Source organism: Salarias fasciatus, chromosome 19 (assembly GCF_902148845.1).
Source record: "Salarias fasciatus chromosome 19, fSalaFa1.1, whole genome shotgun sequence".
In the NCBI taxonomy this organism is placed as follows: domain Eukaryota; kingdom Metazoa; phylum Chordata; class Actinopteri; order Blenniiformes; family Blenniidae; genus Salarias; species Salarias fasciatus.
Genome location: NC_043763.1, coordinates 11,408,591 through 11,435,711, shown reverse-complemented (window position 1 = coordinate 11,435,711; position 27,121 = coordinate 11,408,591). Strand labels below are relative to the sequence as shown.

General features: G+C 39.5%; 1 protein-coding gene across 27 annotated transcripts in view; it reads right to left on the bottom strand.

Moving 5' to 3' along the window:
- The window catches only part of LOC115406290 (titin-like), a 40,172-nt gene extending 14,806 nt beyond the window's left edge, over positions 1–25,366 (bottom strand). For 23 of the 27 annotated variants that reach the window (XM_030116191.1, XM_030116198.1, XM_030116204.1 and 20 more), the window contains exons 1-51: positions 24,954–25,366; positions 22,896–23,099; positions 22,724–22,807; positions 22,285–22,389; positions 22,028–22,183; positions 21,740–21,883; positions 21,475–21,618; positions 20,835–20,978; positions 20,624–20,743; positions 20,414–20,533; positions 20,284–20,328; positions 20,140–20,187; positions 20,021–20,047; positions 14,842–14,973; positions 12,705–14,702; positions 10,419–10,472; positions 10,028–10,093; positions 9,823–9,867; positions 9,659–9,706; positions 8,999–9,040; positions 8,874–8,915; positions 8,719–8,784; positions 8,579–8,632; positions 8,441–8,488; positions 8,315–8,356; positions 8,171–8,239; positions 7,981–8,028; positions 7,803–7,850; positions 7,373–7,420; positions 6,967–7,005; positions 6,814–6,882; positions 6,679–6,726; positions 5,735–5,785; positions 5,042–5,092; positions 4,892–4,939; positions 4,768–4,809; positions 4,601–4,669; positions 4,393–4,440; positions 3,040–3,081; positions 2,893–2,937; positions 2,564–2,599; positions 2,423–2,470; positions 2,038–2,088; positions 1,855–1,902; positions 1,731–1,772; positions 1,564–1,632; positions 1,413–1,460; positions 1,034–1,075; positions 886–930; positions 563–595; positions 14–64 (exon numbers count right to left, since the gene is read on the bottom strand). In XM_030116191.1, coding sequence (XP_029972051.1) covers positions 14–64; positions 563–595; positions 886–930; positions 1,034–1,075; positions 1,413–1,460; positions 1,564–1,632; positions 1,731–1,772; positions 1,855–1,902; positions 2,038–2,088; positions 2,423–2,470; positions 2,564–2,599; positions 2,893–2,937; positions 3,040–3,081; positions 4,393–4,440; positions 4,601–4,669; positions 4,768–4,809; positions 4,892–4,939; positions 5,042–5,092; positions 5,735–5,785; positions 6,679–6,726; positions 6,814–6,882; positions 6,967–7,005; positions 7,373–7,420; positions 7,803–7,850; positions 7,981–8,028; positions 8,171–8,239; positions 8,315–8,356; positions 8,441–8,488; positions 8,579–8,632; positions 8,719–8,784; positions 8,874–8,915; positions 8,999–9,040; positions 9,659–9,706; positions 9,823–9,867; positions 10,028–10,093; positions 10,419–10,472; positions 12,705–14,702; positions 14,842–14,973; positions 20,021–20,047; positions 20,140–20,187; positions 20,284–20,328; positions 20,414–20,533; positions 20,624–20,743; positions 20,835–20,978; positions 21,475–21,618; positions 21,740–21,883; positions 22,028–22,183; positions 22,285–22,389; positions 22,724–22,807; positions 22,896–23,099; positions 24,954–24,963 — 5,266 coding nt within the window. In that variant the 5' untranslated portion in view covers positions 24,964–25,366. The remainder of the gene's footprint in view (positions 1–13; positions 65–562; positions 596–885; positions 931–1,033; positions 1,076–1,412; positions 1,461–1,563; positions 1,633–1,730; positions 1,773–1,854; positions 1,903–2,037; positions 2,089–2,422; positions 2,471–2,563; positions 2,600–2,892; positions 2,938–3,039; positions 3,082–4,392; positions 4,441–4,600; positions 4,670–4,767; positions 4,810–4,891; positions 4,940–5,041; positions 5,093–5,734; positions 5,786–6,678; positions 6,727–6,813; positions 6,883–6,966; positions 7,006–7,372; positions 7,421–7,802; positions 7,851–7,980; positions 8,029–8,170; positions 8,240–8,314; positions 8,357–8,440; positions 8,489–8,578; positions 8,633–8,718; positions 8,785–8,873; positions 8,916–8,998; positions 9,041–9,658; positions 9,707–9,822; positions 9,868–10,027; positions 10,094–10,418; positions 10,473–12,704; positions 14,703–14,841; positions 14,974–20,020; positions 20,048–20,139; positions 20,188–20,283; positions 20,329–20,413; positions 20,534–20,623; positions 20,744–20,834; positions 20,979–21,474; positions 21,619–21,739; positions 21,884–22,027; positions 22,184–22,284; positions 22,390–22,723; positions 22,808–22,895; positions 23,100–24,953) is intronic. The other 4 variants (XM_030116218.1, XM_030116219.1, XM_030116215.1 and 1 more) reach the window with 3 other exon arrangements.
- Positions 25,367–27,121: the final 1,755 nt, after the last annotated feature.

Below are 27,121 nucleotides of genomic sequence, written 5' to 3'. Positions count from 1 at the left end.
AAGACAAACAAACCTTTTTTTGGAGACACTGGTTCAACCTTCTTCTCCTTGACAGCTTCAGCTTCTGAAACAGTCACAAAAAAACTGAACTGATGCTTTGACAGAGTCGATTAATGTTTTTAATAACTTTATTTCTTTCCAAAGTGCTTATTGCAATTTGTCAATGATCACACGGTACACAAGTAGATGTTTGTTTTCTCTAATTCGAAAGTGATAAAGCCTAGAAATATATTCCTATATTGTTTTTCAGACTGCAGGACTAAGATCTTCATTTTCCAAGGATTGCACTGAGAACCTTGTGAAATAAGAAAAAACTGTAAAACATTTATCTCGTGAGTGAACATATTTAGGAACCAGTGCATTTGTAAATATTTTAGTTTTAAACTCCTAATGACAAATGTTATGATGCTAACTATTGAAAATTGTGCTATTTATGTAGAGTTTCCCATTATTCTTAATATTTAACTCCTATTGATTCCGTTTTTTGTTTTTTTGTTGTTTTTTTTTGCTGGGATCTAGCTTTAATTGAGAGTAAATATTATTATCAGTCCATGTGTTTTACCTTTTTTGAGACTTGATAGTTTGTCTTCAGAATCTGAATAGGGACAGAAAAAATGATGTGACTGATGTTTTTTAATCATTTGATTGAGATGTGATGGCCATGAAGATATTCATCCATTAAGCAAAGATGATGCTGAATGGATGAAGTGACTCGTGTTCTCAGCTGAGTCCTCATGCTGCAGTGAAGCGTTATATTCTACATGTCAGTCAAATGAACAGACAGCAGATCTGTCATGACTTGATCATGACAGGATCAATATCCCAACAGTGAAGTTTGTAGGATATCAGAATAAAAGCCACTACAGACACAACACTGCTGGATACCTTTCTTCTTTTTAGCTGCTGAGGGTTTTGCTTTGGTAACAGCCGCTAGAATAATAAATGCTGATGTTAAGTCTGACCAATAAAAATACCTCAAATAAAGTTTTGCACTCCAGAAACAAGAAATTATTGAAAATGAAAAGAAACAAACCTGGCTTGTGAGTCAGTGGCTCAACCTGCTCTTTGACAGCTTCTGAAGAAAAAAACAACAACATAAATACTTGTGTTCGTGAATAGAGCTCTTTGGCTATAATTATTAATAAACACTCAGAGTCATAACTACATCTCTGAAGTTTATAACAAACCAAACCGTTTGACAATCTGTAGAAAACTAATGAAGTTACAGTTGTTAAAGTGGATGAACAATGAACCAGCTGTCTGCAGCAAGATGGCTGTGACGCCTTGCCTTTACACATATCTGTTCGGTACCGTGGCGATAGGTCATGGTGGGGTCACAGTGAGGACCTGGGTTGAGAAGCCCTGGTCTGAAATACATTATTCAATAAACCAGTTTTCATCTTTGTAATTACCTTTTTTTGTTGGTGCTGGTTTGACTTTTTCTTTTGGAGTCACACTCACTAAGACAGAAAATATAAAACAGCCACAGATTGAGTTGGAGGATATATTAGATTGTAAAAGGATGTTGTGGAGGTTTTATTTCAAATTTAATGTAAACAGTACCTTTCTTTAATGGCACCACCTTCACTTTCTCCTTCCCTAAGGAGACATTTTTGTGTGGTGCTTCTGATTCTGGACAATGTGAATATAAATCAAATTTCAGTCCAGTTTTGAAACAAAGGCTTCTTTATAGATAATACTGCTGACACATGAATATAAAAGTTTCTTACCTTTGACTGTTGGTGCTGCTTTTGCCTTCACCGGAGCAGCCACTATGAGAAACAATGAGACGTTCAGCATCAAAGAAAATGAAACAGACTGAAAAGAAGAAAGTAAATATGAGCAGAGGTTTACCTTTCTTGGTTGGAGCTGCTTTGAGCTTCTTCTTTGAAACTTCAGCTGCTGCACAAAATCATGAGCATCACATTCAGCGATCAAACCAAAACCCATCAGCTTTATGGACACTGTTATTATTTAGTGCATTAAGTATATTTAGCATGAAATGTAGTTTTTCTGGAAAATTGCAGAGAAACAAACCTTTTTTAGGAGACACTGGTTCAGCCTTCTTCTCCTTGACAGCTTCAGCTTCTGAAACAGTCACAAAAAAAGTCAGTGAACTGATGCTTTGATAGAGCCAGTTACTATTTTTGGTAACTTTGCTTCTTTCCAATGTGCTTATTGTGAATTCACAATGATCACATTTTTTTCACATTGATTTTGAAAGTTTTGAAATATGTTTGTTTTTCACACTGGAGGATTCACATTTATTAGGTTTCCTAGGATTGCAATGAATGCCTTGTAAAATGTTGATATGAGAAAAACCCATTCTGTTGCCTGCACGACGAATATATAATCTAATAAAAATACCTTTACAAAGAGTTTTTCTTTCACAGTTTCAGTCATGCATCATTTTCATATTTACCTTTCTTTTCATGAGTTAATTTTGGTTTCTCCTTTTTAACAACTGGCTCTGTGAATAAAACAGAATACATTTATTTTAGGTGTCATTTTGCCGAGATTTAACTTGAATGGAGAGTAACTATATTGACTCCATGTATTTTACCTTTTTTGGGAAGACTTGATGGTTTGTCTTCAGAATCTGAAGAGGAACAGAAAAACAATGATATGATAGGTGTTTTGTTAATCATTTGATTGAGATGTATTGGCCACTAACATATTCAGCCATTTAGCAAAGATGATGCTGAATGGATGAAGTGACTCGTGTTCTCAGCTGAGTCCTCATGCTGCAGTGAAGCGTTATATTCTACATGTCAGTCAAATGAACAGACAGCAGATCTGTCATGACTTGATCATGACAGGATCAATATCCCAACAGTGAAGTTTGTAGGATATCAGAATAAAAGCCACTACAGACACAACACTGCTGGATACCTTTCTTCTTTTTAGCTGCTGAGGGTTTTGCTTTGGTAACAGCCGCTAGAATAATAAATGCTGATGTTAAGTCTGATCAACACAAATACCTCAAATAACCTTTGCACTCCAGAAACAAGAAATTATTGAAAGTGAAAAGAAACAAACCTGGTTTGTGAGTCAGTGGCTCAACCTGCTCTTTGACAGCTTCTGAAGAAATAACAAAAAAAGTTAGTTATTACATTAATTTAAAGGTTAAGTTGAACGTTAACTTCAGTTTATTTCAGTTCTTCAGGAATTCTTGCTTTGGGTAGGTAACATTTTACAGCTTTATCAATCAACCAATCAATCAAAGTTTATTTCTTAAGCACTTCTCAAAGTAATAAAGACAACACAAAGTGCTTTACAGCGTTAAAAATTATAAAACAGTATAAAAAAGGAAGCCTGCCCCTCCCTCCACCAATATACAGTACAATAAAACACACAACACAGTAAAATACACACCACAACTGCACATATGCACGTACACACACACACACACTCCCATTCTCACTGTTTGCAACAGACAGTCATGGCACTGCACTGAATGGGGCCGTACACACCGGGAGATGCTTAAGCTGTAGGCCAAGACCGCCAGTCTTTCTAAAACTGTACTTAAAAACGTCGGGATCTAGATTGCTGTTATTCCGAAGGGGCTTCAGCACCGGATTCGAGCTTCCGAGATCCACTGAGAGAAATGAGAAGTTTGTGCCTGTTTTACTGCATTATTGTAAATTTCGAGCTGTTTCTTGGAATTTCATAGTCCACAGTCAGGTTAGATTTCCTCCACCTAATTTCAGCACTCCTTCAGTTTACTGAATTTATCATTTTTTCTCCACCAGGGTTTAGGTTGTCTGTTGATTGTTTTGGTTAAAAGTGGAGCTACTGAGTCCAGGCTGGACTTCAGTCTGCTCTGAAAACCACGCACAATAAAATCACAGGGTGCAGGTGAAATTACAGCAGCAGGGCTCTATAAAATCTATAAATCTTGCAGCTTATCAGTAACGTTAAACAGTTTACGATGTGTACAATGTTCAAAAACTAGAGCAGAGGAATAACAAGTTGTTCCACCACACGTCATAAAGAGAATATACAGGACTTAGGTGCGATCTTATATAAGTTTCACGATCATGTCTTACATTTGGAACACAAGCTTCACGGTACCATCAAGCTAGGTCATATATTGAGGTCATGTTGAAGTCATGTTGAGGTCATACTGAGGTCACGGTGAAGACACAGTGAGTATTAATTGTGTTGTTTCCATCTCTTCTCACTGTATCAATAATGAGAGCATTGGTTCCTCTATAACAAGGCTTCTTAACTCTGGTCCTCGAGGCCCAGTGTCCTGCATGCTTCATGTCTCTCCCAGTTGGAACACACCTGATTGCAATGAGGGCTCCTTACTGGACTTCTTTACAAGCATGATGAAGACATCAGCACCAGATCGAGGAGTGCTGAAGCAGGAGAGAGCTTTGGAATTACCTTTTTTTGTTGGTGCTGGTTTGACCTTTTCTTTTGGAGTCACGCTCACTAAGACAGAAAATATAAAACACAGCCACAGTTTGAGTTGGAGTATATGTTGGTTAAAGGTTAACTAATTTATAGCTAATAGTTAATTTATTAAGTTAATTAATAAATCAGTTAGTTAATAAGTTAATTATTGTAAAAAGTTATTGTGCAGATACATTACCTTTCTTTAATGGCACCACCTTCACTTTCTCCTTCGCTAAGGAGACATTTTTGTGTGGTGCTTCTGATTCTGGATAACGTGAATATAAATCAAATTTCAATACATTTGTGAAACAAAGGTTTGATTTGAGATAAATCTACAGAAACGTGAATATAAAAGCTTATTACCTTTGAATGTTGGTGCTGCTTTTGCCTTCCCCGGAGCAGCCACTATGAAAAAAAATGAGAAGTTCAGCATCAAAGAAAATGAGACAAATTGAAAAGAGGAAAGTAAATAAAAGCACAGGTTTACCTTTCTTGGTTGGAGCTGCTTTGAGCTTCTTCTTTGAAACTTCAGCTGCTGCACAAAGTCATAATCATCACAGTCAGCGAGCAAACCAAAACCCTTCAGCTTATTGACTCCGTTATTATTTAGTACATACAGAATTGAAGAAAAACAAACCTTTTTTAGGAGTCACTGGTTCAACCTTCTTCTCCTTGACAGCTTCAGCTTCTGAAACAGTCAAAAGAAAAATGCACAAAGTCAAGAGCATCACACTCAGCGAGAAAACCAAAACCCTTCAGCTTATTGACACGGTCATTATTTAGTGATCTGATGCATGGATTAAGAAAGCGTTGTTGATTTTGTGTTTAAGGGTTTTTAGTCTTCTCAGGAAAGAGAAAGAACATGTTCAACTTTTTTTTTTTTTATGTTTTTTTTCATAGAGTCCTAGAAACATTCACTCAGTGAACTGCATGCATCTGAGAACTCAACATAAATCACTTCAACTTACTGTAAAAATGAAAAAAAAAAAAAGTGTTTTATTGAAAATACACAAACACTTGTTTCTTTTTAGGCTTTGGAAATCATTTCAGCATTTTTTTTTTTTTATTTTGAAAATTACAACACTGTTTATTCCCGGGTCAGGCAGTCCTGGACCTGGAGGGCCACACGCCTGAAAGTAATGGCTGGCTCGTTATCAGGCTTTATGCAGATTCATCCATTCATTAAATTCAGGTGTGTTGGAGCAGAGGAACACTGATATCATGCAGGACTGTTCAACCTTCCAGGACCAGGATACTCAACCCTGATTTTGGCGCAATACTTAGACCTGAATAAGAAACCAATTTTCAGGTAAATTAAAGAGAAACAAACCTTTTTTGGGAGACGCTGGTTCAGCTTTCTTCTCCTTGACAGCTTCAGCTCCTGAAACAAACAGTCACAGCAAAACTCATTGAACTGATGCTTTGATAGAGATAGTGAATATTTTTATTCTTTCCACAATGCTTATTGTGAATTCACAGTGATCACACAGTATGTAAGTAGGTGTTCATTCACACTGATTTTAATGTCTTAAAATCTAGAAATATATATATTTTAACACTGCAGGATTAAAATATTCTATTCACATGGAATTCAGTGAGAGCCTTGTAAAAAGTTAATACTAGAAAAAAAAATCCTAAAACATTTATCCAGCAAGTTCATGTATTTAGGAACTCGTGCATCTTTTTATATTAACCTCTTGATTAGCAAAAGCATAATGAGAGAATTTTAGAGTACAAAGGTGAAATATATGATTTTATTAATAATTTAAATATATATATATATATATATTTTTTTTTTTACTACTTCTTAAGAGATTTTCTTGTACAACTGGATTCAATTCTGCCTTTTTATGCTAACTAGAAATGTTTGCAGTATGGAGATATTTTACAACACTTTAGGATAAAAAAAATCTTCAAATTCACACATATTTTAATGAGTGCCCTGAAAAAGATTAAGGTTATTTTTTTCTGAATAAATTGGTTCACTTTCAGTTTTCACCATTGATGGCTGCCTTGCTTTTACTACATGTGGGAAATTGGACTTCATCCATCCGTGCACATTTTTGATTGCATTAGCTGGGTGCACACAGTGGGTCATTGTTGTGGAGGGTTTGGAGACACAGCATGTGTGGGAGACGGGGCATCGGGGGGGGAGCTGTGCAGCCTTGTGACCAATGAGGGGCTCAAACCTGTGACCCTCTGTTGCCCAGCGTGACACACTGACATGAGGAGAGCCGTTTGTTCTGCACTGTTTGGACGATTTGCTGTAAATACCTTTTTGTGTGACTGCCGGTTTGACTTTTTCTTTTGGAGTGACCGGCACTGAGGGAGAAAACATAAAACACTCAGAAAGGTTTTACAAGTGATAAATGTCTGTTTTATCTCTTTCATTTGAGTAATATGAAATACCTTTCTTCAGTGGCACCGCCTTTGGCTTCTCCTTAGTGAGGGAGACATTTTTATGCGGCACTTCCGACACTGGAATGAATTTAATAGGTTAAAATATTAATGGTGTGTTCACATACATGCTTCAGTGTGTAAAGATTTTTTATGTATTTTCACCTTTGACTGCTGGCGCCGGTTTCTCTTTTACTGGAGCAGCTTTTCCATGAGGGGGAGACAGAGAGAGAGAGAGAGAGAGAGAGAGAGAGAGAGAGAGAGAGAGAGAGAGAGAGAGAGAGAGAGAGAGAGACATACAGATTGAACGACTCATTCACTTTTACATTATGAAAAAAACTATCACATGATATTTTTGATGTCTTGACATTATTAAAGTTTAATGTGTTTTTTCTCCTCTTATTAAATATATGAATCAAGCTTTATCTTAAAATCCACGTGCCATTCCTCATGAAGTGATCTACGACACACTGCTGACAGCCTGTTGTGAATCATGATCTAAATATTTACTGAAAGACACTTTGTGTCAGCCTCACAGTAAAAGAGAGATGTAGAAAATAATATTTCCTACCTTTCTTTGGCTTAGCTGGTTTCAATTTCTGCTTTGAAACTTTGGCTTCTGTGTAAATCATAAACATGATACACACATTACACACACACACATACATGCACACATATAATATGCACTGTACAAGCTCATCTCGTCATGTTATTCCATAAATTTAGTCTTATATCTATTGCACTGAAAACTGAAATATCTTAAACCTTTCCACATTGTTCTTAATAACTTGAGATCATAATTTCTTTAAACAAAAAAAGACAACATCTTGAAAATGTACAATTTCTTTCATCTAGAACCACAATATCACAACTGCACTTGCTTGAAACCACATAACTGATTAAACTGTGAACCTTTCTCAGATATTCATATTTCTTTCCAGTACCTGTCTCATCAGAGGGTGTTTTGTTTTTGCCTTTTGTGAGAAACAAATGATACAAACCTTTTTCGGGAGTCGCTGACTCAACCTTTTTCTCCTTGACATCTTCAGCTAGAGAATAGAAACACAGATAAATGTCAAATTAAGTGCTGATTCAGGTCAACGTTAGTGATAAGGTCGCTCTTCTCGGTAAACTAACATAACTGACAGATTCACAAAAATAAGACTGTCCTGGTTTTACCTTTAGTTGTTGGTGTCGGTTTGACTTTTTCCCTCGCAGTGAGAGACACTATTAATGAAAAAATGAAAACATATCTACAGTTTCAGCTTGACAAAACATAAAATAAAGCTTTCATTACTGGAGATTGAGCAGGTTGTACTTGAAGTGATAAGCGTAATTTAGTAGTGAACGTGCAAAAATTTGAATTTACCTTTTTTCAGAGGCACCACTCTCACCTTCTTCTTGGAAAGGGAAATGTTTTTATGTGGTGCGTCCGACTCTGTAACGATATAATTGAATATAAAAGTTAATACGCTGTGGAAATTATACGTGTCTGAAAGATGTGACCTCTCACCTTTTACTACAGGAGCTGGCTTTGCCTTTAGTGGAGGAGCGTCTACACAGGGACATTTTATGGGTCAGCATCACAGCAAATAAGAGAAATTAAAATGATTACAGTTCAATTAGCCTTCTGTTTTACCTCGCTCTTTAGCAGCTGGTTTGAGCTTCTGCTTTGAAACCTCAGGAGCTAAATAACAGAAGACATGAGGTCAAGTTTGAAAACCTAAACAACTCCTTGTTTGATCATTAAATCAAACGTAAAATATTATTTTTTTACCTGTCTTTGTAGCGGCTGCTTTGGCTTTGGCTTTCTCCTTTGGCAGCTTCACCACTAGAACAATAAAAACATAGTTAAATGGAGCAGTTTGGATATTTATTCCAGCTCTATATGGTCTGTAAACAAATGAACTGCGCTACCTTTCTTTGTGAGGACTATTTTGACCCTCTGTCTCACCAGAGAGGCATTTTTGGCCGCTCCTTCTTCTATGAACAAACATTTTGTGTTAAGATTAAGCTGCATTCACACTTATTTTCATCATTTCAATTTATCTGGAGAGAGAAAACATGATTACCTTTCTCCAAACTGACTGGTTTGGCCTTTTCTTTTGCCGCCTCTGTGTGTTGAATGTTTATTATTTAATCATTCAGTGTTTTAGTGATAAAGCTGTCATCAACTGGGAAACCGTACGGAAGTTACCTTTGGTTGGAGGAGCTGCTTTGGCTTTTTCTTTCGTCAGTGCTGTCACGACACAGGACAGATAAAATAACACAGTAATTACTTTTTTAAAAGTTTGAATTCAGGAGTTCTGCTACTGTGAACTACTTTTCTACCTCATATTATCCAAATGCTGATTCCAGAAATCCATATTATGCAGGTGTCTTTGTGAAAATATGCAGATACTTTGCAGCTAAAGTGGCAACAGTCTTTTTTTTTTATTTAGTCTGGAGTAAGCAAATTTCTGATTTTTCTCAGAAGAAATTCAAATTGTTTGCAGTAAATTTTCGCAAAAAACAACAAAACGTTCATCAAACATAAACATTGTCAGAACGTCCATGTTCTCCACTCCAATGCCACTGAAATCAAACTGTATGTAACTAACAAAGTCAATTTGTCACCAGTGATCTGACAAACTGCAAAATCTTTCATTTCCTCTTGGAGAATTTTGATGTTTGATTTTGACAAGCACTCCAGAAGTGTAAAATACACATTTAATTTTGACTGTTGATCTTGTATGTGTTCGACTTCATTATATTTTGACGTTTGAAGGAAAGAAACCTTTTAGAATGCACGATCGTACACAATGAAAAATATAGAAAGAAACATAGTGAGGGTGTTACAGATATGAAGCAAACTTACCCTTCTTTGGAGGACCTTCCTTCGCCTTTGGTTTAGAAACGGCTGCATCTAAAAATGACAATAATTGTTAGTATTGTGGAAGTTTAACAAAGTTTTTGTTCACATAAGCTATAAAATTACAGGCACATAAGTTTAATACTTTTATAACAGTTAAATTTTCCTACCTTTTTGAACAGGCTTGGCCTTTGGTGCAGATACTTTAACTTCTGCTAAAAGATGAGAGAAATAAAAATAATTTAATGACACATCCATCTTACTAAATTGTCATTGCAACCCAGTCTACATTTTCCCCTTTTCCTTCACTGTATTAACATCTTAAAATATGATGATGATAAAATGGATTGAATCTGCAGGAAAGCTTTATCTGACCTGGTTTTACAGGTTTAGCTTCTATTTTTTGCTTTAGTTCCTTCTTAGGCTCCTTGTCAGCAGCCTCTGGTGGAAAATCAGGACAAAAAAAAAGCTCTTGAGGCAAGGCTTGCTTTTATTGTATGGCGAGCATCAGCAACAATGCCTTTCAACTTGCATTTCAAAACAGAAAAAGATCCGATGTGTATGTTTCTATAAATAATGTCATTTTCACTTTACTTTATTGAGTGTTAAAAGTCATTGTCAGCAAAGGGAATATATGTACAGCACCAAACCTGAATTTGGCATTGTCATCTGAAAAGACTGAATAGAGACTGACGAGGTATTTCGCAATGAAGCATTTAAGAAGCTCAATCGGGAAAGGAAGGGGAAGACAAGCATATTGTGTTACCTTTCTTTACGAGGTCTGGTGTGGCAGCCACCTTTGGAGCTTTAACAGCTTCTTCTTTGGAAAACAGAAAAACAACAGAGTGGGGCACATTTATACATGCAAAAGTGATAAAATTATTATTTATAGCATAATTATCTTAATTTTTTTTTCAGCACATGATTGACTATCATACACTTAAAGATTATGCGGTGCAGCCCATTTGAAAAATAAACGGTTATAACACAAAGAAAATACTTCAAGTAATGCACAGGAGTGTGAAATTAAATTGATTAACAAAAAAAAAAACATGTTGAGTTTTGATTTGATCTTGGTTGATAAATACATGTATAAATGTTTCTAAGGAGTTTAATCAGTACAGTTAGATGAATAATCTGTTCATAAAAAACTGAAGGTTAATAAAAAATCTATTGTGATTTACCTTCTTCTGACCTACACTATGTTTAAATTTGCCTGCTGACGTTCTGATTTTCATCGTCAGTGTTTGCATTATGATATATTATAATTTGTTTGATAATGAACAGAAATTTCTTTTAATGTTTTCTGATATTTACATTACACAGAAGGGCAAAAGCTCACTAGATCTTAATTTTGAATACAGACCGTGAAAGCGGGGCCTCACGATCCTTCTGACTTTTTGAGTTTTAAGCAGAAGTTGTCAGAAAAGTTACCACAAGGACAACTGGCTTGTAGCGGCCAAGCGTTCAACGTTAGTTTTTGATCCTTTATTGTCAGCCCTTCCTATCATTGGGAAGCAGAATTCTCCAAGCGTTGGATTGTTCACCCACTAACAAGGAACGTGAACTGGGATTACAGCGCCGTGAAACAGGTTAGTTTTACCTTACTGATGATGCGTTGTTGCAATAGTAAACCTGTGGCGAAGAAGGAGCCGAGCCAAAAGGCGAAGCTCTCGATTTACCGGTCAATCTACGCCCCCACCCACCCCGCTGCGTTGCACCCTTCCCTTGGCGCCGATCGCTGTTAGTGGAATAATTATTGTTGGTTTGTGGTCGCTGCTGGCAAAGGGTGAGCCAAGACGCGCTAATGCACCCTTGACCACAGGACCTTCTTTATGCCGTTCTGCTGCTCCCTCTAATTTGGCCAACACCTCAGAGATTGCCACATTGCCACATGCTGTTGCTGGTGGACCCCTTCTGCCCAGCTTGGGCTTGGTTTCTCTGGCTGCGCAGACTCTCCCATAGCGCACCGTGATGCCTCCCCAGCAGGAGAGACTGGTTGTCCCAACACGGAGTTCAGGTTTGGCACTCTAATCCTCACCGCCTCATCTTATGCGCTTGGCGACTGAGAGGCCAGGATTGCTGTTCAGCAGCTGCACGGGGCCTGTCAGGCAGACCATTCTGAATGTCTGAGCACCGTCCACTCGGCTGCAGTACAATAACAGGTGAAAGTTGCTGAGTGGTGCAAAATCCGCAGGGAGGACCCCTTCCTTTTCCTGGTCCCCACGGCCTTGTATTCTTTCAGTCTCTTGTGGACAGGGCTTAGTCTCCATCTACCCTTAAGGTGTATGTGGCGGCAATACCAGCCCAACTCTGAGGCTTCACCCCCTGAGAGCCCCATGAGCTCCAGCATGGGACCTGCACTTGGGGCTTGTGTCAGTCTCCCCATGAGCCCTTGGCAACGGTAGAGCTGCAGTGGCTATTACCTCGGCGAAAGGCGTGGGTGAGGTACACGCTTTGTCTTTCAGCCTATCATGCCTGAGGTGGCATCCGAATGTGGGGGGTGTCACTCTAAGACCGAACGTTGTCCTTTTGCTAAGGGTGCTGTTGGTTTTACATTCTGTTCAGCCTGTAAGGCTCACACAGTATGGCCCTCCGTCGAGTGTCTGGAGACAGGGCAGAACTCCTGTGCAGAGCCCTAGGATACTATATTGGTGCGATCAAAAAAAATATCCAGTGAGATTGGTACATTTCACATTAGATTTGTTATTTTATTTTTAAAATATTTTTTCACAATTTTTTCTGTATTTTTATTCATTTGTTTATCCTATTTTAATGTATTATTTATTTTTAGAGCAAATCCATAGTGCTGTCTGAGTTTTTTTTAATGTCAAATCAAAGTCATTATCTTCTTCAGGTGATTTTCTGCCATTTCTGTTTTGTACCATGAGCCCTTCATCATATTTTGTATCATTCCGTAAATTTAGCATTCTATTTATTTGTGTTCTTTCTTTGGTGTCGTCAGCAGCCACTGGGTGGCTTTCTTTTTTTGTCGAGCAGTTTTATGAGGACATCTTTTTTCTTTGGCGATTACCAAAAACCGTTGGCGTACCTGTCACATTGACCTTCTTCGGTTCTTTTGAAGTTGTCTTGCCTACTTCTTGTTCTTTAGATGCCTTTGTTGTCTTTCGTTGTTTGAAAATTGCCTCTGTCTTTTCTTTGGAAGGCTTTTCATCTTTCATTGCTTCATGTTTCATCTCTATCTCTGCAAGGGTTTCTTGCTTTTTCTGAGGCGGCTTCTTGACAACTTTTTCTTCTGTGGGAGTCTTTTTGGCTTCTTTAGTCTCTTTTTTAAGTGATTTCTTTATTTGTTGCTCCTTTTTGTCAGGTGTTTTGGCTTCTTTCTTTTCTTTTGGTGGTTCTTTGACCTCTTTTTCATCTTCTGTTGGTTTCTTGACTTCTTCTTTCTCTTTGACAGGTTTTTTAACCAGTTCATGTATTTTCAGTGATTTTGTGATGACTTGCTTATCTTTGAGAAGCTTTTTGACATCCAGCTTTTCTTTCGGAGCTGTCTTGATTGCTCCTGTAATATTTTTCTGGACCTCTGCCTTTTCTTTGGGCGGTGTTATATCTTTGTCTTTTTTATGGGGTTTCTCTAGTTCTGTCTCTTTAGATGGTTTTCTTGTCTTATTTACATGTTTTTCGATAGCTAACTTCTCTTTAGGTGGTGTCTTCACTTCTTCTGTACGTGGTTTGATTTCTTTCTCTGCTTTAAGAGATTTCTTGACTTTTGCCTGTTGTTTCTTCTGTGTATCAACGTCTCTTTTTTCTTGAGGTTTCTTGACTCCTATTTTCTCTTTAGGAGGCTTTGTGACCTCTTTCTTTTCTTTTGCAGGTTTCTTGACTTCTTTCACTTCTTTGATTAGTGCTTTGACTAATTTCTCTTCTTTAAGAAGTTTCTTCACTTCTTCTTTCGCATATTTTGTTATTTCTTTCTCCTCCTTGGCTGGTGTCTTGTCTTCAGCCTCTTCTTTAGTTGGCCTCTTGACCTTTGCCTTTACCTTGAGGGATTCTTTGACTTTTTTCACTTCTTTGGGTTGCTTAACTTCTTTCTTTACTTCACTTGGTTTGTCTATTTTTTGCTCATCCTTGAGAAGTTTCTTGACTTCTACCTCTTTTTTAGGAGGTTGTTTGACTTCTTTCTTTTCTTTAATTGGTCTCTTGACATCTGTCTTTTCTTTGGGTAGTTTCTTCTCTTTTTTCTCCAGTTTGGCTGGTTTCTTGATGTCTTGCACTTCTTTAGGCTCTTTCTTTATTTCTTGATCATCTTTGAGAAGCTTCTTGACATCTACCTCTTTTTTAGGAGGTTGTTTGACTTCTTTCTTTTCTTTGATTGGTTTCTTGACATCTGCCTTTTCTTTGGGTAGTTTCTTCTCTTCTTTCTCCAGTTTGGCTGGTTTCTTAATGTCTTGCGCTTCTTTAGGCTCTTTCTTTATTTCTTGGTCATCTTTGAGAAGCTTCTTGACATCTACCTCTTTTTTAGGAGGTTGTTTGACTTCTTTCTCTTCCTTGATTGGTTTCTTGACTTCTGCCTTTTCTTTAGGTAGTTTCTTCTCTTCTTTCTCCAGTTTACTTGGTTTCTTAATGTCTTCTGCTTCTTTAGGCTGTTTCTGTATTTGTTGATCATCTTTGAGAAGTTTCTTGACATCTACCTCTTTTTTAGGAGGTAGTTTGACTTCTTTCTTTTCTTTGATTGGTTTCTTGACTTCTGCCTTTTCTTTAGGTAGTTTCTTCTCTTCTTTCTCCAGTTTGGCTGGTTTCTTTCGGTCTTTAACTTCTTTAGACTCTTTCTGTTTTTCTTTCTCATCTCTAAGAAGTTTCTTGATCTCTACCTTTTCTTTTGGAGGTTTCTTGACTGTTTTCTTCACTTGGGTTGGTTTTTTGGCATCAGCTTTTTCTTTGGGCGGTCGCTTGCCTTCTGCCTCTTCTTTGGCTATTTTCTTTTCTTTTGCCTTTTCCTTTTCTGTTTTCTTCACTTCTCTCTCTGCTTTGGGTTTCTTGACCTCTTTCTCCTCTTTAAGAAGTTTCTTTTCTTTGAGAGGCTTTTCTTCTAAGATTAGAGCAGGACATCATAAATGTAGAAGCATGTTTAGACAGAAAGATTGATCATTTTCATTTGTTTAGCAAAACATTTATAGTCAAAAGCAACTTGCAAGTATAGTATATTCAACACATGGTGTGTATTTTACCTTTCAGTTGTTTTTCTTTCTTCTCCAGGGACTTGGCTTCTTTCTTTGGCTTTGATTCTTTGGGTTTTGTAACTACAGTGTCTTGAAGTTTGGGTTTAGCCTCAATTTTCTTCTCACTTTCGAGTTCTGCAGCTTCGAGATAAGCAACAATACATATTTATAAGCATCACGACCCAGGGTATGAATTAAACTCTTGTGTTTATCATAATATATTAAAGCAGTGAAGACAGTATGTAGCTATAACATGATTACCGTATTTTTCGGGCTAAGGCGCAGTTAAAATCCTTTGATTTTCTCTAAAATCGACAGTCTACCTTATAATCCAGTGAGTTTTACGTATGAACCACGTAGCTACCATAGTGAGGAGCCTCACGGTGTGGCATGTACCGGTTAGAAGGTGAAGCGGAGAGAGAGCTGCCTCTCAGCAGTTGGTATTGTTAGGGCCACAGTAAGTTCTGAAGTTTAATAAACCAGCATTAAGACATCCAACTCGTCTTCCTTTCAACCAGAAAGCTGGACGTTACTTTACTATTACCCGGTGCACCTTGTCTATGAACAACGGGCCATTATTGACACTTTCATTGGTATTGCGCCCTATAATTCGGTGTGCCTTATGGCCCGAAAAATCCGGTATTTGAGTTAAAATAAGTGAGGAAGTTCAAGTCAGTAAAAACATTACCTTTACTGTTGGAATTTTTAGCTTCCACTATTGAAAATCTTCCTGTTCCCTCTCTCAGTACTACAGTTGATTGTGTGCAACTATGTAACTTAGTACTAGAATGTGAGTAACTCAACAGGGACCTTACTTTACATATAGGTGAAGAGGAGTGTTAATTCCCAAGGAGAAGGATGTGACAGACATCAATCAATTCCGATCAGTTTGCCTTCTCAGTGCTGAGAGAAAAACCTTTTTCAGTGTGATTACACAGAGGTTGTCCACATAGTTGGAGAACAGGAATGTCAACACAACTGTACGGAAGGCTGGGATTCCTGGGTTTTCCAGTTACTTGGAGCATACCAGTATTATCTGGCATCAAATCCAAGCGACAAAGAAGGACAAAGTAGACCTTCATGTCATCTTTCTCAAAGCCTACTTTGAAGACCTGAAACTGTCCTTTACAACAGCTGAAAGAAACATCAAGGTAAACCTCATGTGAATACCATCTATTGGCACAAAGGACAATTTTCCATCATGTCCCGTGTCTATTGATTGTAAATTGACAGTACTGACAAACTGAAAAAAATGGCCTAACAATGAGCAGTCATGCTTGCAAAAGCACTATAAGCACTACTAAAAAAAAACAATATAATTAAAAACACACCACACACACTATGTTATTATGTCATCAAAGCAATCAGTATTCACGATCTTTATCCAGGAGTCTATTTCTGTTTTTTTTCAGCCTCTTAGCTCCACCAAGCTGCTCTCTTAATTTTTTTTTTTACCGTAACTTGAGGACATTTTGAAGGAGGCTCACTTTATCAAACAGGGGGAAAGAAACTCTATCAGAGGCGCTGGCTTTTATTAAATGCTGTACTGTAGTAAAATGGAGGTGATCCAGTGCAGCTGTTCGGGCCTCTGCCAGTTAACCAAACATGGCTCAATCTCAGTATTGAATTCACGTCTTTATATTCATGTCCATTTCTTAAAGTTGTTTCCTCAAAAAACACATCCAAAGTGTGATTAATCAAACTCTTATTAATTAGTTCTTTTGGCCAGAAGAAATAACATTTTGTGTGCAAAGTGAATTTAACTCATCCTGAAACGCCAAATACAAATAGCCCAAATCAATCAAAAACAAAAGTTGTGAATATAAACCTAATCAAATACATATGTGGATTTTAATTAAAGGATTTATGCAAATCTGGAGCTATTTATGCTTCTCATTTTCCAGTTTTTGCTGAGATAGTGAAATGTGATGCCCACAGACTGGAGGGGTGTTTGGAGCAGCAAACAAATTTTTGATCTGTTTTTATCGTGAATACCAGTTGTTCTACTTTAGTCTGTAATGCTCTTTGAGACAAATTCTCCAGCATGTTGCTAACTCAAAGAAATGAACAATAAATGTGAGAAAATTAGATGATTTTGAAACAGACATTTGTGAGGCCTTGAACATTCAATGAAAACATGAAATATGGAAAAAGTAGATGAACTCACACCACAAAGCCACACATTTACCGTCTATCAACTTAACTGCTGATGGAAAACACCATGAGGAACATGTGATGAAGACGGGAAGAGTTTGGTACCTTGCTCATATTTGTTGAGTCGGTCTTCTTCGTGAGAATCTCTCGATCTGAGCCTCTTTAAAGACACGTGAGTCTTCCTCTTTCGTTTGGGCTCGGCCTTTCTACTCTCACTGTTGTTGTTATTTTCATCGTGATCGTCGACAATGTCGGAGAATTCATCTTCATCATAAACAGGTGGCAGAGGTGTTTTGTCTTCCTCGTCATCGGAGTGAAGTGCAGCAGTGTCGTTATCAAGCGTTTCAGACGAGAGAATTTCAGTGTCAAGTGTTGGAACTGAAGGCTCTTTGTCTTCATCGCGCTCTTTGAGTAAACTGTCTTCTATCATTAGATCTGGATAATCTTCACTGTCAATTATTTGAAGTAGTTCTTCATCAACATAAAGATCTGTCGTAAGATCTATAGTGTTCCCTTCATCTTCTTCTGCCACATCTTTAGCTATTGGTTCTTCCTCCTCCTCCTCCTCCTCCTCTAGATCTTCAACGAGATTGTCTCCTATTTTGATCTTTTCCCCTTTTTCATCTTCTACTTCATCTTCCCTCATTGAGGTGTCCTCCAATATTTTGAAAACAATTTTGACATCTTCCTCCTCCTCCTCCTCCTCCTCCTCCTTCACGTCATCGTCTACCAAAAGCTCCTCTTCCTCCACCAAAGCATCTCCACGTTTGGTTTCCTCCTCCTTTTTTTCTCCCAAGGAATCTTCAATTTTTGTCTCCTCCCCTTCCTCCGCCTCCTCCTCCTCCTCCTCCTCCTCCTCCGCCTCCTCCTCCTCCTCCTCCTCCTCCTCCTCCTCCTCCACATCATCATCATCTACCAAAAGGTCATCGGTTGTGGTCTGCTTGTCCTCCTCCTTCTCTTCCTCCTCTACAGAAGCATCAACAGTTGGAGCTTTGTCATCTTCTTGCTCTTCTCCCGAGACATCTTCAGTTTTGTCTTGTTTCTCCTCGTCTCCCTCCTCTTCCTCCACCAAAATGTCTTCACTTTTGGTTTCCTCCTCTTCTTTGTCTACCAAAGCATCTTCAGTTGTAATCTCCTCCTCCTCCTCCTCCTCCTCCTCCTCTTCCAAAATGTCTTCAGTTTTGGTTATCTCTTCTTCATCTTTTTCCTCCTCTCTCTCTGTTGAAACATCTTCAGTTCTGGTCTCCTCTCCCTCCTCCTCCTCCTCCTCCTCTGTTTCTGCTGAAGCATCTTCAGTTGTGGTCTCCTCCTCCTCCTCCTCCTCCTTCTCCTCTCTTTCTTCTGAAACATCTTCAGTTGTGGTCTTTTCCTCCTCCTCCTCCTCCTCCTCCTCCTTCTCTTCTTCCAAAACTTCTTCCATGTTGGTCTCCTCCTCCCCTTCTGCCAAAACATCTAATGTTTCAGGACTCTCCTCCTCTCCATCATCTGCTGGACGCATCCCTTCCTCCCTCTCCTCCTCTTCCTCCTCTTCATCTACCAAAACTTCAGTCTCAGCGGCTTTATCTTGTTGTTCTTCATCTTCGCCTTCCTCCTCTTTTTCCATTTCCAGTTGTTGCACATCTTTTGTCTCAGTGTCTTCTTCGTCTTCATCAGCGTCTTGCTCCAGCGGTGGCTCTTCAAGGTCGACATGTTTCACTAGTGACGTGACAGCAACAGATTTAGTGGCCGTTATCGATCCTCAACCTAAAGAATGTGACTGTTAAAGAAGGAAACATCAATACCATGGTCTTCCTCTGCCTCTGTGGTGTCTGCTTCACTGGCAGCTTCGGTGGGGATTTCGGCCTCCACCTGCTCCTCCTGTGAGTCTTCGCTTATCTCTGCAGCAGCAGCGGCTTCGTCTCTAGCAGCCTGTGTGATCTCTGCAACTGTACCATGTTGTACCAGTCACCGCTTTCATCTGAACGCCACAAGCTGTGGTGTTTTATAAAGGCATACAGCTACAGATGGTTTTCGACGTACAGAGGAAAATAAATGGGGTGAAATGGCAGCAATGATGGGGACCATAACGCTGTAAAGTTTAAACCACATGTTGATGGTAACGTGTTTATAGGAAAGAACAACTAGTTCACATGACTGTGCTGGAATTATTACGCTTTTTGTTTACAGTTATCAAATCTTGAAAGAGTTCAAACCAGAAAAAAAGCCCTATGGCTTAATAATAACATAATTACCAACTCTTGATGTGGTCTAGACTTTTACGACAACGTGCACACATAAAATTAAATATTCCACATAAAAATAATACAGATTCAGTTCAGACAAACAAAAGATAAGATACAGTACACATAGAACAGTTTCGGAAAGACTTGAATTACAGATGTCAGTCAATCTTTTGAAAGGAAGATGCAGGAAAGGGCAACAGAAGAATGCAACACAAACCAACGGAGAGGAAATGAAGTGTATTTGAAGCAGTGTACCTGTTCGTTAAATCATATTTTGACATGTTTCTCTCAATTTCATTCCTAATTAACAATTTTAGTGCAAATTATGTAACAAAGAGACGAGGCTTGCTCACTGTAAGTCATCGTGCACAATATTATACAGAATATTTTCAAGAACACAACGATGAATGGGTCAAACGGTATTAATTCACAGTCCATTTAAATGTTGCAACAAACCGTGAGAGAATTCAAAATGGAGAAATGCAGTCAGAGAATCCATAGCCATGTGTTTGCAAAATACATTTATTATAAACAGGATGTACAGTGGTTATTGATGCATATTCGTCCATGCCATCATGTCAACACTGCATATAGATCCAAATACACAGAGTATTTTCAGAGTAGTTGAGGGCTGACGAACCACATTTAACAACGGCACAGCATAACATGGAAACACAGAACTGAGTGCAAACATGCAAACTCAGACAGAAAAAAAGTGTTAGAGGGAAAAAAAAACAAGGACAAGGCTATGCACTGTTCTTGCTGGCAACACATTTGTGTACATGTGTGGTTAATAGATAACATAGTCTTACCTTTGTCAGCTGGAGGAAGAAATTCACCTGTTTCAAAGAAGACATGAAAAAAACATGTATTTTGAGCTAAAGGAAGCATTGCTGTAATGAACAACAGAAGATGAACTGCCATCTCTTACCTTTCCTCCTCACCAAGTGAATTTCAGATGGCTCACCAGTTGATTGATCTGCGAAAAGAGAAATCAGCTTCCATCTGTAAGCGCCCTTTTGTTAAAATGCGACATGTTTGTACGTCTCTCAAAATGAAACTTTAAAAGTAAAACCTTTGTCAGTCACGATGTTTACGACGGGAGTAGCAACAGGTTCGCCTAAAAGAAGCAAGAAGAAAAAAGAATCATGAAGATACGGGTGTAAATTTCGTTCATGATATTTAGAAACGGTTTGCAGTCGCACCTTGATCACCAACAATCATACTCGACATGTAGGCCAGGAACACGTCCTTCTTGTCTGAGAACTCCAACACGGCATCTTCAACGACCTTCATGGGGTCAATGGACACTTCAGGCAAGATTCCTGCGCAAGAAACACACAGATGAGCAAGAGACATTAGTCAGGTTTAAGAAATAATTCATCAAAATAAATGCTTTTAAAAGAAAAACAAACCTTCTTCCCCAGTCAGAGTTGTGGAGATGTAGTTCACTATCATGTTTATCTGATCTGTGGCGATTTCTGCAGTTGACTTCAGGACCGACGTGGGACTGAATCCCACCGTCTGCTGGACACCTGAGCCGCCGAGACAGGGAAGCAGCCGCTCGTGAGTTTATGGGGAGAAAGACCGAGGCGGCGGGGAATCGTTGCAAGGCTGATACGGTACCTTGGAGTAAGTCCAGTATCACATCAAGAATTGCACAGAGCACACCCTGGATGTATCCAGATATTCCACTCACAAAGTCATTAGTAACACTGAAGGCATTTCTGCCAATAACCACAGGGTCAATGAAGCTAATGTCAGTTGTTCCTGAAGGAGAACGACACATTCGACAGGTTCAACACTTTTCACTGATATATTAGAAACATTAAAGACAAGTTAGAGATCTGTCACTTAAAAACAAACATTCAAGGTTGCAATCACCTGAAAAATATCATCCATTTGTTTTTTTAAATATTCAGTTTCAGTCTATGTATCAGACACAAGGAAATGACAAAGTCATGACAAAATACAAATCAGTTTTGCATTCTCTCTTCAAAACTTGCATTCAACGTGGATGAAAACAGGTTTTCAAAGCGTGTGAGGATTGAAATGCAAGTCTATTATGACTTCATACTCCAGCTTATCCCATTACTTCATTTCATAACCATTACAATAACAATAAATGAACTCCAAAACTATGTATCTTATGCAGATCCCCTTCCCTGCTGCTGCGCCCCTCCCCGAAACTCTTTGATTGCTCCACACTTTGAAAGCCAACGTAATAAACACAACATACAAACAATAGCAACATGGCTGCTGGTACCTTTAATTATGTCGAGTACGCTGTCTGCGACGGCACAGAGCACATCCTGGACGTATCCCACTATTCCACCCACTGTGTCGTTTGTAACATTGAAGATGTTTCTGCCGATCACCACCGGGTCCATGAAGCTGATGTCAACCGTTCCTGTCAGACACAAAACCGAAATAAAGTCAGAGTGAAGGAAAGCAGACTCTGCCAGCCGTGACAAATGGTTATTGATGAGATATTAAGGCGTTAAAGGTTAAGCAGGAGGGGGGGTAAATACCTTTCACTACATCGATTACAGTGTCCAGTACGGAACAGAGCACATCCTGGATGCCGCCCACCACTCCACACACGAACCCGTTAGTAACGTTAAATACATGTCTGCCTATCACAACCGGGTCAATGTAGCTCAGGTCAATTTTCCCTGAAAAAAGACGAAGGAGTTTGTGAGAGGATAAAATGAAATTATTATATTCACACGTGTCAAAGGGGGAGTCAAAGGTCAGTGTTTGTTACAAAATTACACTTTTCAAAAACTTAAATTAGCACTGAAATATGGAAAACATACCTTTACTTATATCCAGTATTGTTTCCAATATTGTATCCACAATGCCGCATAGCGCATCCCTGACAGATCCCACCGTGCCGCTTATCAAGTCGTCTGTTGAATGGAAAACCCGTCTGCCGATAACCACAGGGTCAACGTAGCTGAGGTAGAAGGTGCCTGTGGTGCAGAGGGAGACCATTAGAGACATAACGGATTCACCGGACACGTGTTTCTTTATGTGTATGCACGAGTTTGTAACGGTGGGCGGCTTGTCGCACCGTCCTCATCTGAAAAATATCGAACAAATCCGTCTCTCGCTTCAGCTATTTCTTCGACTGCATAAATGGCTGCAGACTGCGGGTCGCTTAAATCAGGAGCACATTCTGCAGAGAAGTGAGAATTTCAATCAGTGTTTGCTATGAATCTTGAGCTGCTGTTAGGTTGACCTATGACCCTAATGCATTGCTATCATCCTGTATTTCAGTTTGAGTACAGATTCACAGAACTCTAATGACCGCCTAAATTTTAGCTTCATCAGTTGGGAGTTCTAAAGTTTACTGTATAAAAACTGAAATTTTATCTCAGGAACTGTCGATGCTGCATGAAATCCATGCATTTATGTCAAGATCTGCTGTCGTGCCATCACTTGCGTACATAAATCATCTTAGAAATAATAACTTCTCAGTGATACACCACAGGAGACAGCTTCTTCTTTACCTTGAAACTTGTTGAGTAGGCTGGAGACTTCCTCCACTGCGTCGTTCACCGCTCCAACGGGATCTGAGATAATCTGCTGCACGTCTGAGGACGGAGGCAGAAATGGTGACAATCCTGCACGTGCTGGTTAAAACTGAGATAGATAAACTCATTGAAAGTGTCAGCGGCCTACCGGGGACGGCCTTGTATTCCACGAAGTCGAACATCACCACACCGACAACCACCCAGGAGAGCAGAGCGGCCAGGGCGATGAGCAGCTCCACAGACAGCTTCAGCTTCCTGAGCAGGCCCAGACATTTTGACCTGATGAAGCCCGTCTGTGCTGCTGCTGCTCCAGCCGACCCGCCGGCTGCGGGGACAGAGGCCGGTTTGGCCCCTATAGATTAAAAAAGAAATACAAAGATCAGGCTGGAAGTATGACTCTGATTATAGACATATATTAACCAGATTAGCTTTGTACAAATAAATAACCTGGTTTTGTTGTATGACTGAGGAAACGCACCGCGGTCAGACAGAAACTGTCAGTTACAGATTTTGTCCACCAGGGGGCAGTGTGATAGTTTCATCAGAAAATAGAGGCTCAAGAAATCCACATACTTCTTTAATTTAAAAGATTGTTTTTGCTCCAGACAGAGTTTTGATGACTTTACTTGTGTTATCTTTATAGTTTCATTTAACATTTAAATAAAGCTTATTTCAAGTCATCGTAGAGAGAAAGAAACCTTCATGAAAGGACCATAAATATGTAAATTTGGTGTACTAATGGTGGAAAACGTTCCTTATTGTTGAGGAATTGTCTCTGAAATACTAAACAGAGGTGAAATGGATGTCAATTTGATTGTAAATTCACTTTGATTGAAGTTAACAGAATGATTAACAGGAACTCAGTGATACTCTGTTAAAGAGGTCAATGTGGGAAATAGCGTCACTGTCCTGACACATTTCTCATCTAAAGATATACATACAGGTGTTCAAAGATTTCTTTCTTGTACAAGCACTGTTTTTAATCATGTTCATGTGAACGACAGTAAGATTGTTTTCATTTTTCATTTATTGTCCCTCAGCAATTTGAATTAATCTGTCACTTGTTGTATAATCTTGTCTGCTCTGGAAAAACCGGATTATTTTGTCATTCCAGTCAAATCATCAAAATAAACTCGCAGACAGACTCCACCTGTCGCGAAGTGGTACAGTGACGCAGTTGGAGCCGTGTTATTTTTCCAACATGAACCTGGTGCCAAGGTGCGAGGGACACCTTCACACTGTGAATGAACTCTGAGCATGCCTGTCTCATGACTCACTTCCTCCAAAACGACAGGTTGAGAAAGCAGCCAAAACAGTGAAAACACTCCCTTCGTTTGGCCCAGTACTTCAGGATGGACAGACACATTTAAACTGAGTCCAAAGGAAAACAATGTGGCACTTTGCATGAACTGTGTGTTTTTGAAGCCCTGCAGCCTCAGCAAACAACAGACCTGGTAGTAAAATAACTCTTGTCAGAGCAAATAACTCAAGGCAGCCGTCATAACTTCAAATGGTGAAAGTTGCATTGAGATCAACATTCAACAGCACTTAGACACTTTCAGATTCAACCACAGTTTCCTGCTGTTGGCACAGTTTGTTGTCGGTTGTTTTCATGTCAAACCTTCAAACCCGAGTCTTTTCCTGTGTGAACTTGCCAATGAGACAAATATGCTGATATGATAAACAAGACAGATGCACGAGTGTTAACCATAACATAACATAACATGAGCGTGTTGTTGATGTGTATTGACAGTTTCAATATTTTGAGGGAAATGTAGTCCATTATTTTAGTTTTATTATCAGATTTCAAACCCTTTACACCTGTACTTTTGACACTTTGACACTTTCCTCCCAGAAACACAGAGGCAGTGTTTTGAATCAAGCCTTTCTCACTGGAACCAAGCATTTTTTTCCAAATATTTCGCACTTTTAAATTCATAGCATTAACCTGAGCTCATTGTCCAACGTGCCTGAATAACTGGAGGTGTTGGCCGCAGCAGTCACGTCCGTCACAGGAGACCAGCTCTAATACACCAGCTACATGATAGCCTGTATTTATAGCAACCGACTTTCAACACATTTTGCAAAGGGGACGCAACTTTCCTTTAACACATCCAGCGTTCAGCATCTTAAATCCTGATTTTTACGCTGTGTCACAGTCGATTCGTATCGGTGCCGATCAAAGGTTCAGGTGTGACAATCCTACCTTCGGCCATGGCGAGGTGGAGACTGTTTCAGGTGGGATCCTTTCAGTTCGGGCAAAGCCTCCTCATGCGGGACCGATTGGTGTCAGTAAATCCAATCAATGTCAATTTTACATTAATAAAAAAGAAAAAATATCCCACTTAGTGAATTATTCCATTTCCACTGGGTCGTCAAGGCCTCGCTCATGTCATGCACATGTCCACAATGAGTTAAAATCATCCAAACCTTGATGAAAAATAATAAAAATAAATCATGAGCTTACAGGTGTTGGGGAATTTGGAGCTGCCGGTGTGGCAGCTTTGGAGAGGGGGGTCTGGGGACGGTGGGGCGAGGGAAGGCAAGGCAGGAGAAGAAAGAGCCAAGCTAAGCACGGGGCTGGGGCAGGGTGAGGGGCAACCGTGGTATTGGTGCCTCACATGGGTATAGGTCACGGCGGAGAGCAGGGAGGCTTCACGGTAACTTTATCCTGGTTATTATTAGCCGGAGCTCCGCTCCAGCCTGCGGCAGGCCTTTTTTGGCGGTTGAAGGAGGGCGTGTGAGATCGGTTGGACAAATTGAAAAAAGCCTGCTGGTTGCTTCATTAATCTGCCCACGACACAACAAATCAGACTCCCAAGAAGATACCAAAGAGTGGAAATCTGTCTAAATAACAGATTATTTTCATTCGCAAGAGGACAGTGGTTTTGCATCTGACTATTCTGTTTAGTTTCTCTGTTACTCGTGATTTTCATGGTCTCGTATCGACCAAACAAACATGTATCCACAATAAAAAAAATGACTTCACAAATAATCAAAAATAAAGAATACCCTATATGTGCATCAAAACAGTGCCATCTGGTGACACTTCACAATGAGCAACAGCTTCAGATTGCAGTGTCAGTGCTGCTGCGCCCTGCATGGCATATTATTTTCCTAGGCAAGGGGGCAGGAAGGTGGACAGCAGTACGGCCGTGGAGGGTGGAGTCGTGAGTCTAAAAGTTGAGCTAAATTCTGCTTAATTCAAATCCACCCATCCGTCTCCGGTGCTCCTCCGTCCAATTTAGAGCTGACTGTGGGCGGAGGTCCATCACACACAACCACCATCAGAAAACTGGATTACCCTAAGAAAACCTGTACATGCTCAGGGATAACATGCAACCTTCACACAGAAAGGCACAATCACTTTCTCTATGTCGGTAGTTTGCGTCAGTTTTTTGTTGCTCCTTCTCCTCCTCAATTGTTTATTAATCTCTTTATTTCAGGAACCGGTTTTATGCAAAGTTTTGCACTACAGCAGGAAATTGCACCCTTTCTGCAGGTGTTATAGCAATTAAAATATGACTTTAATAATAACTAATTACATCAAACAGTCCAATTTATCTTGCAAACAATTTAACTGATGCAACATGAGCTGAAAGTGTACAGGTGTCAAACACGTGGCCCTGGGGCCAAAAGCAGCAGCAAAGTAGACACAGCTGGGTCGGTGGGATGAGTTATTACCTCGACTGGGAAATGAAAAAAAGTCAATTTTTCCAAAACCTTGATTAAATCCTGTGCGCAAACATTTTATTTTTAAACAGATCAAGTAAGAAAATCAGAATCTGAGGCAAAAGTGTGTGTTTTCATGGCACGCTGGTGGTCACAGGTCTGATGATGAGCGTGAGGTCCACAGGTACAGGCGGGGGAACGTATCGCTCCTCCCTCAGCAGCCGCAGCAGCAAGTCCTCAGTGTCCTGCGGCCAGCGGTAAACTCGCGTGTTCTGAAGCCAGCTGGGAACATGCTTCTGTGTGTGAAGAGGACTGATCAGCAAGGGGAGCATTTTAGAGGAAATAAACACGTTGAGCTGATATAAAAAGAAGGTTTACCAACCTGAGACGCACCGAGAAACAGAACCGGGACGAACCTGAAGTTCATGCTGCCCTGCTGAATGAATTCATTCTGCATCTGGAAAAAAATTAAACAAAATCATATTTTCAACCTGAGATACCTGCTTTAAGTATATTGCATAATGCAGCCCTTTAAGTAAAAGATGAAAACACTGTCAGTGATACTTTCTTACCATGGAGTGAATATACTTATTGTGCAGACCGTGGCCGTCCACCACCGATCCTTCAATGTCTGCCTTATACTTCGGACTGATGGCGATGACGATCAGGGTTAATGGCTGCAGAGAAACGCACGTCTCAAAA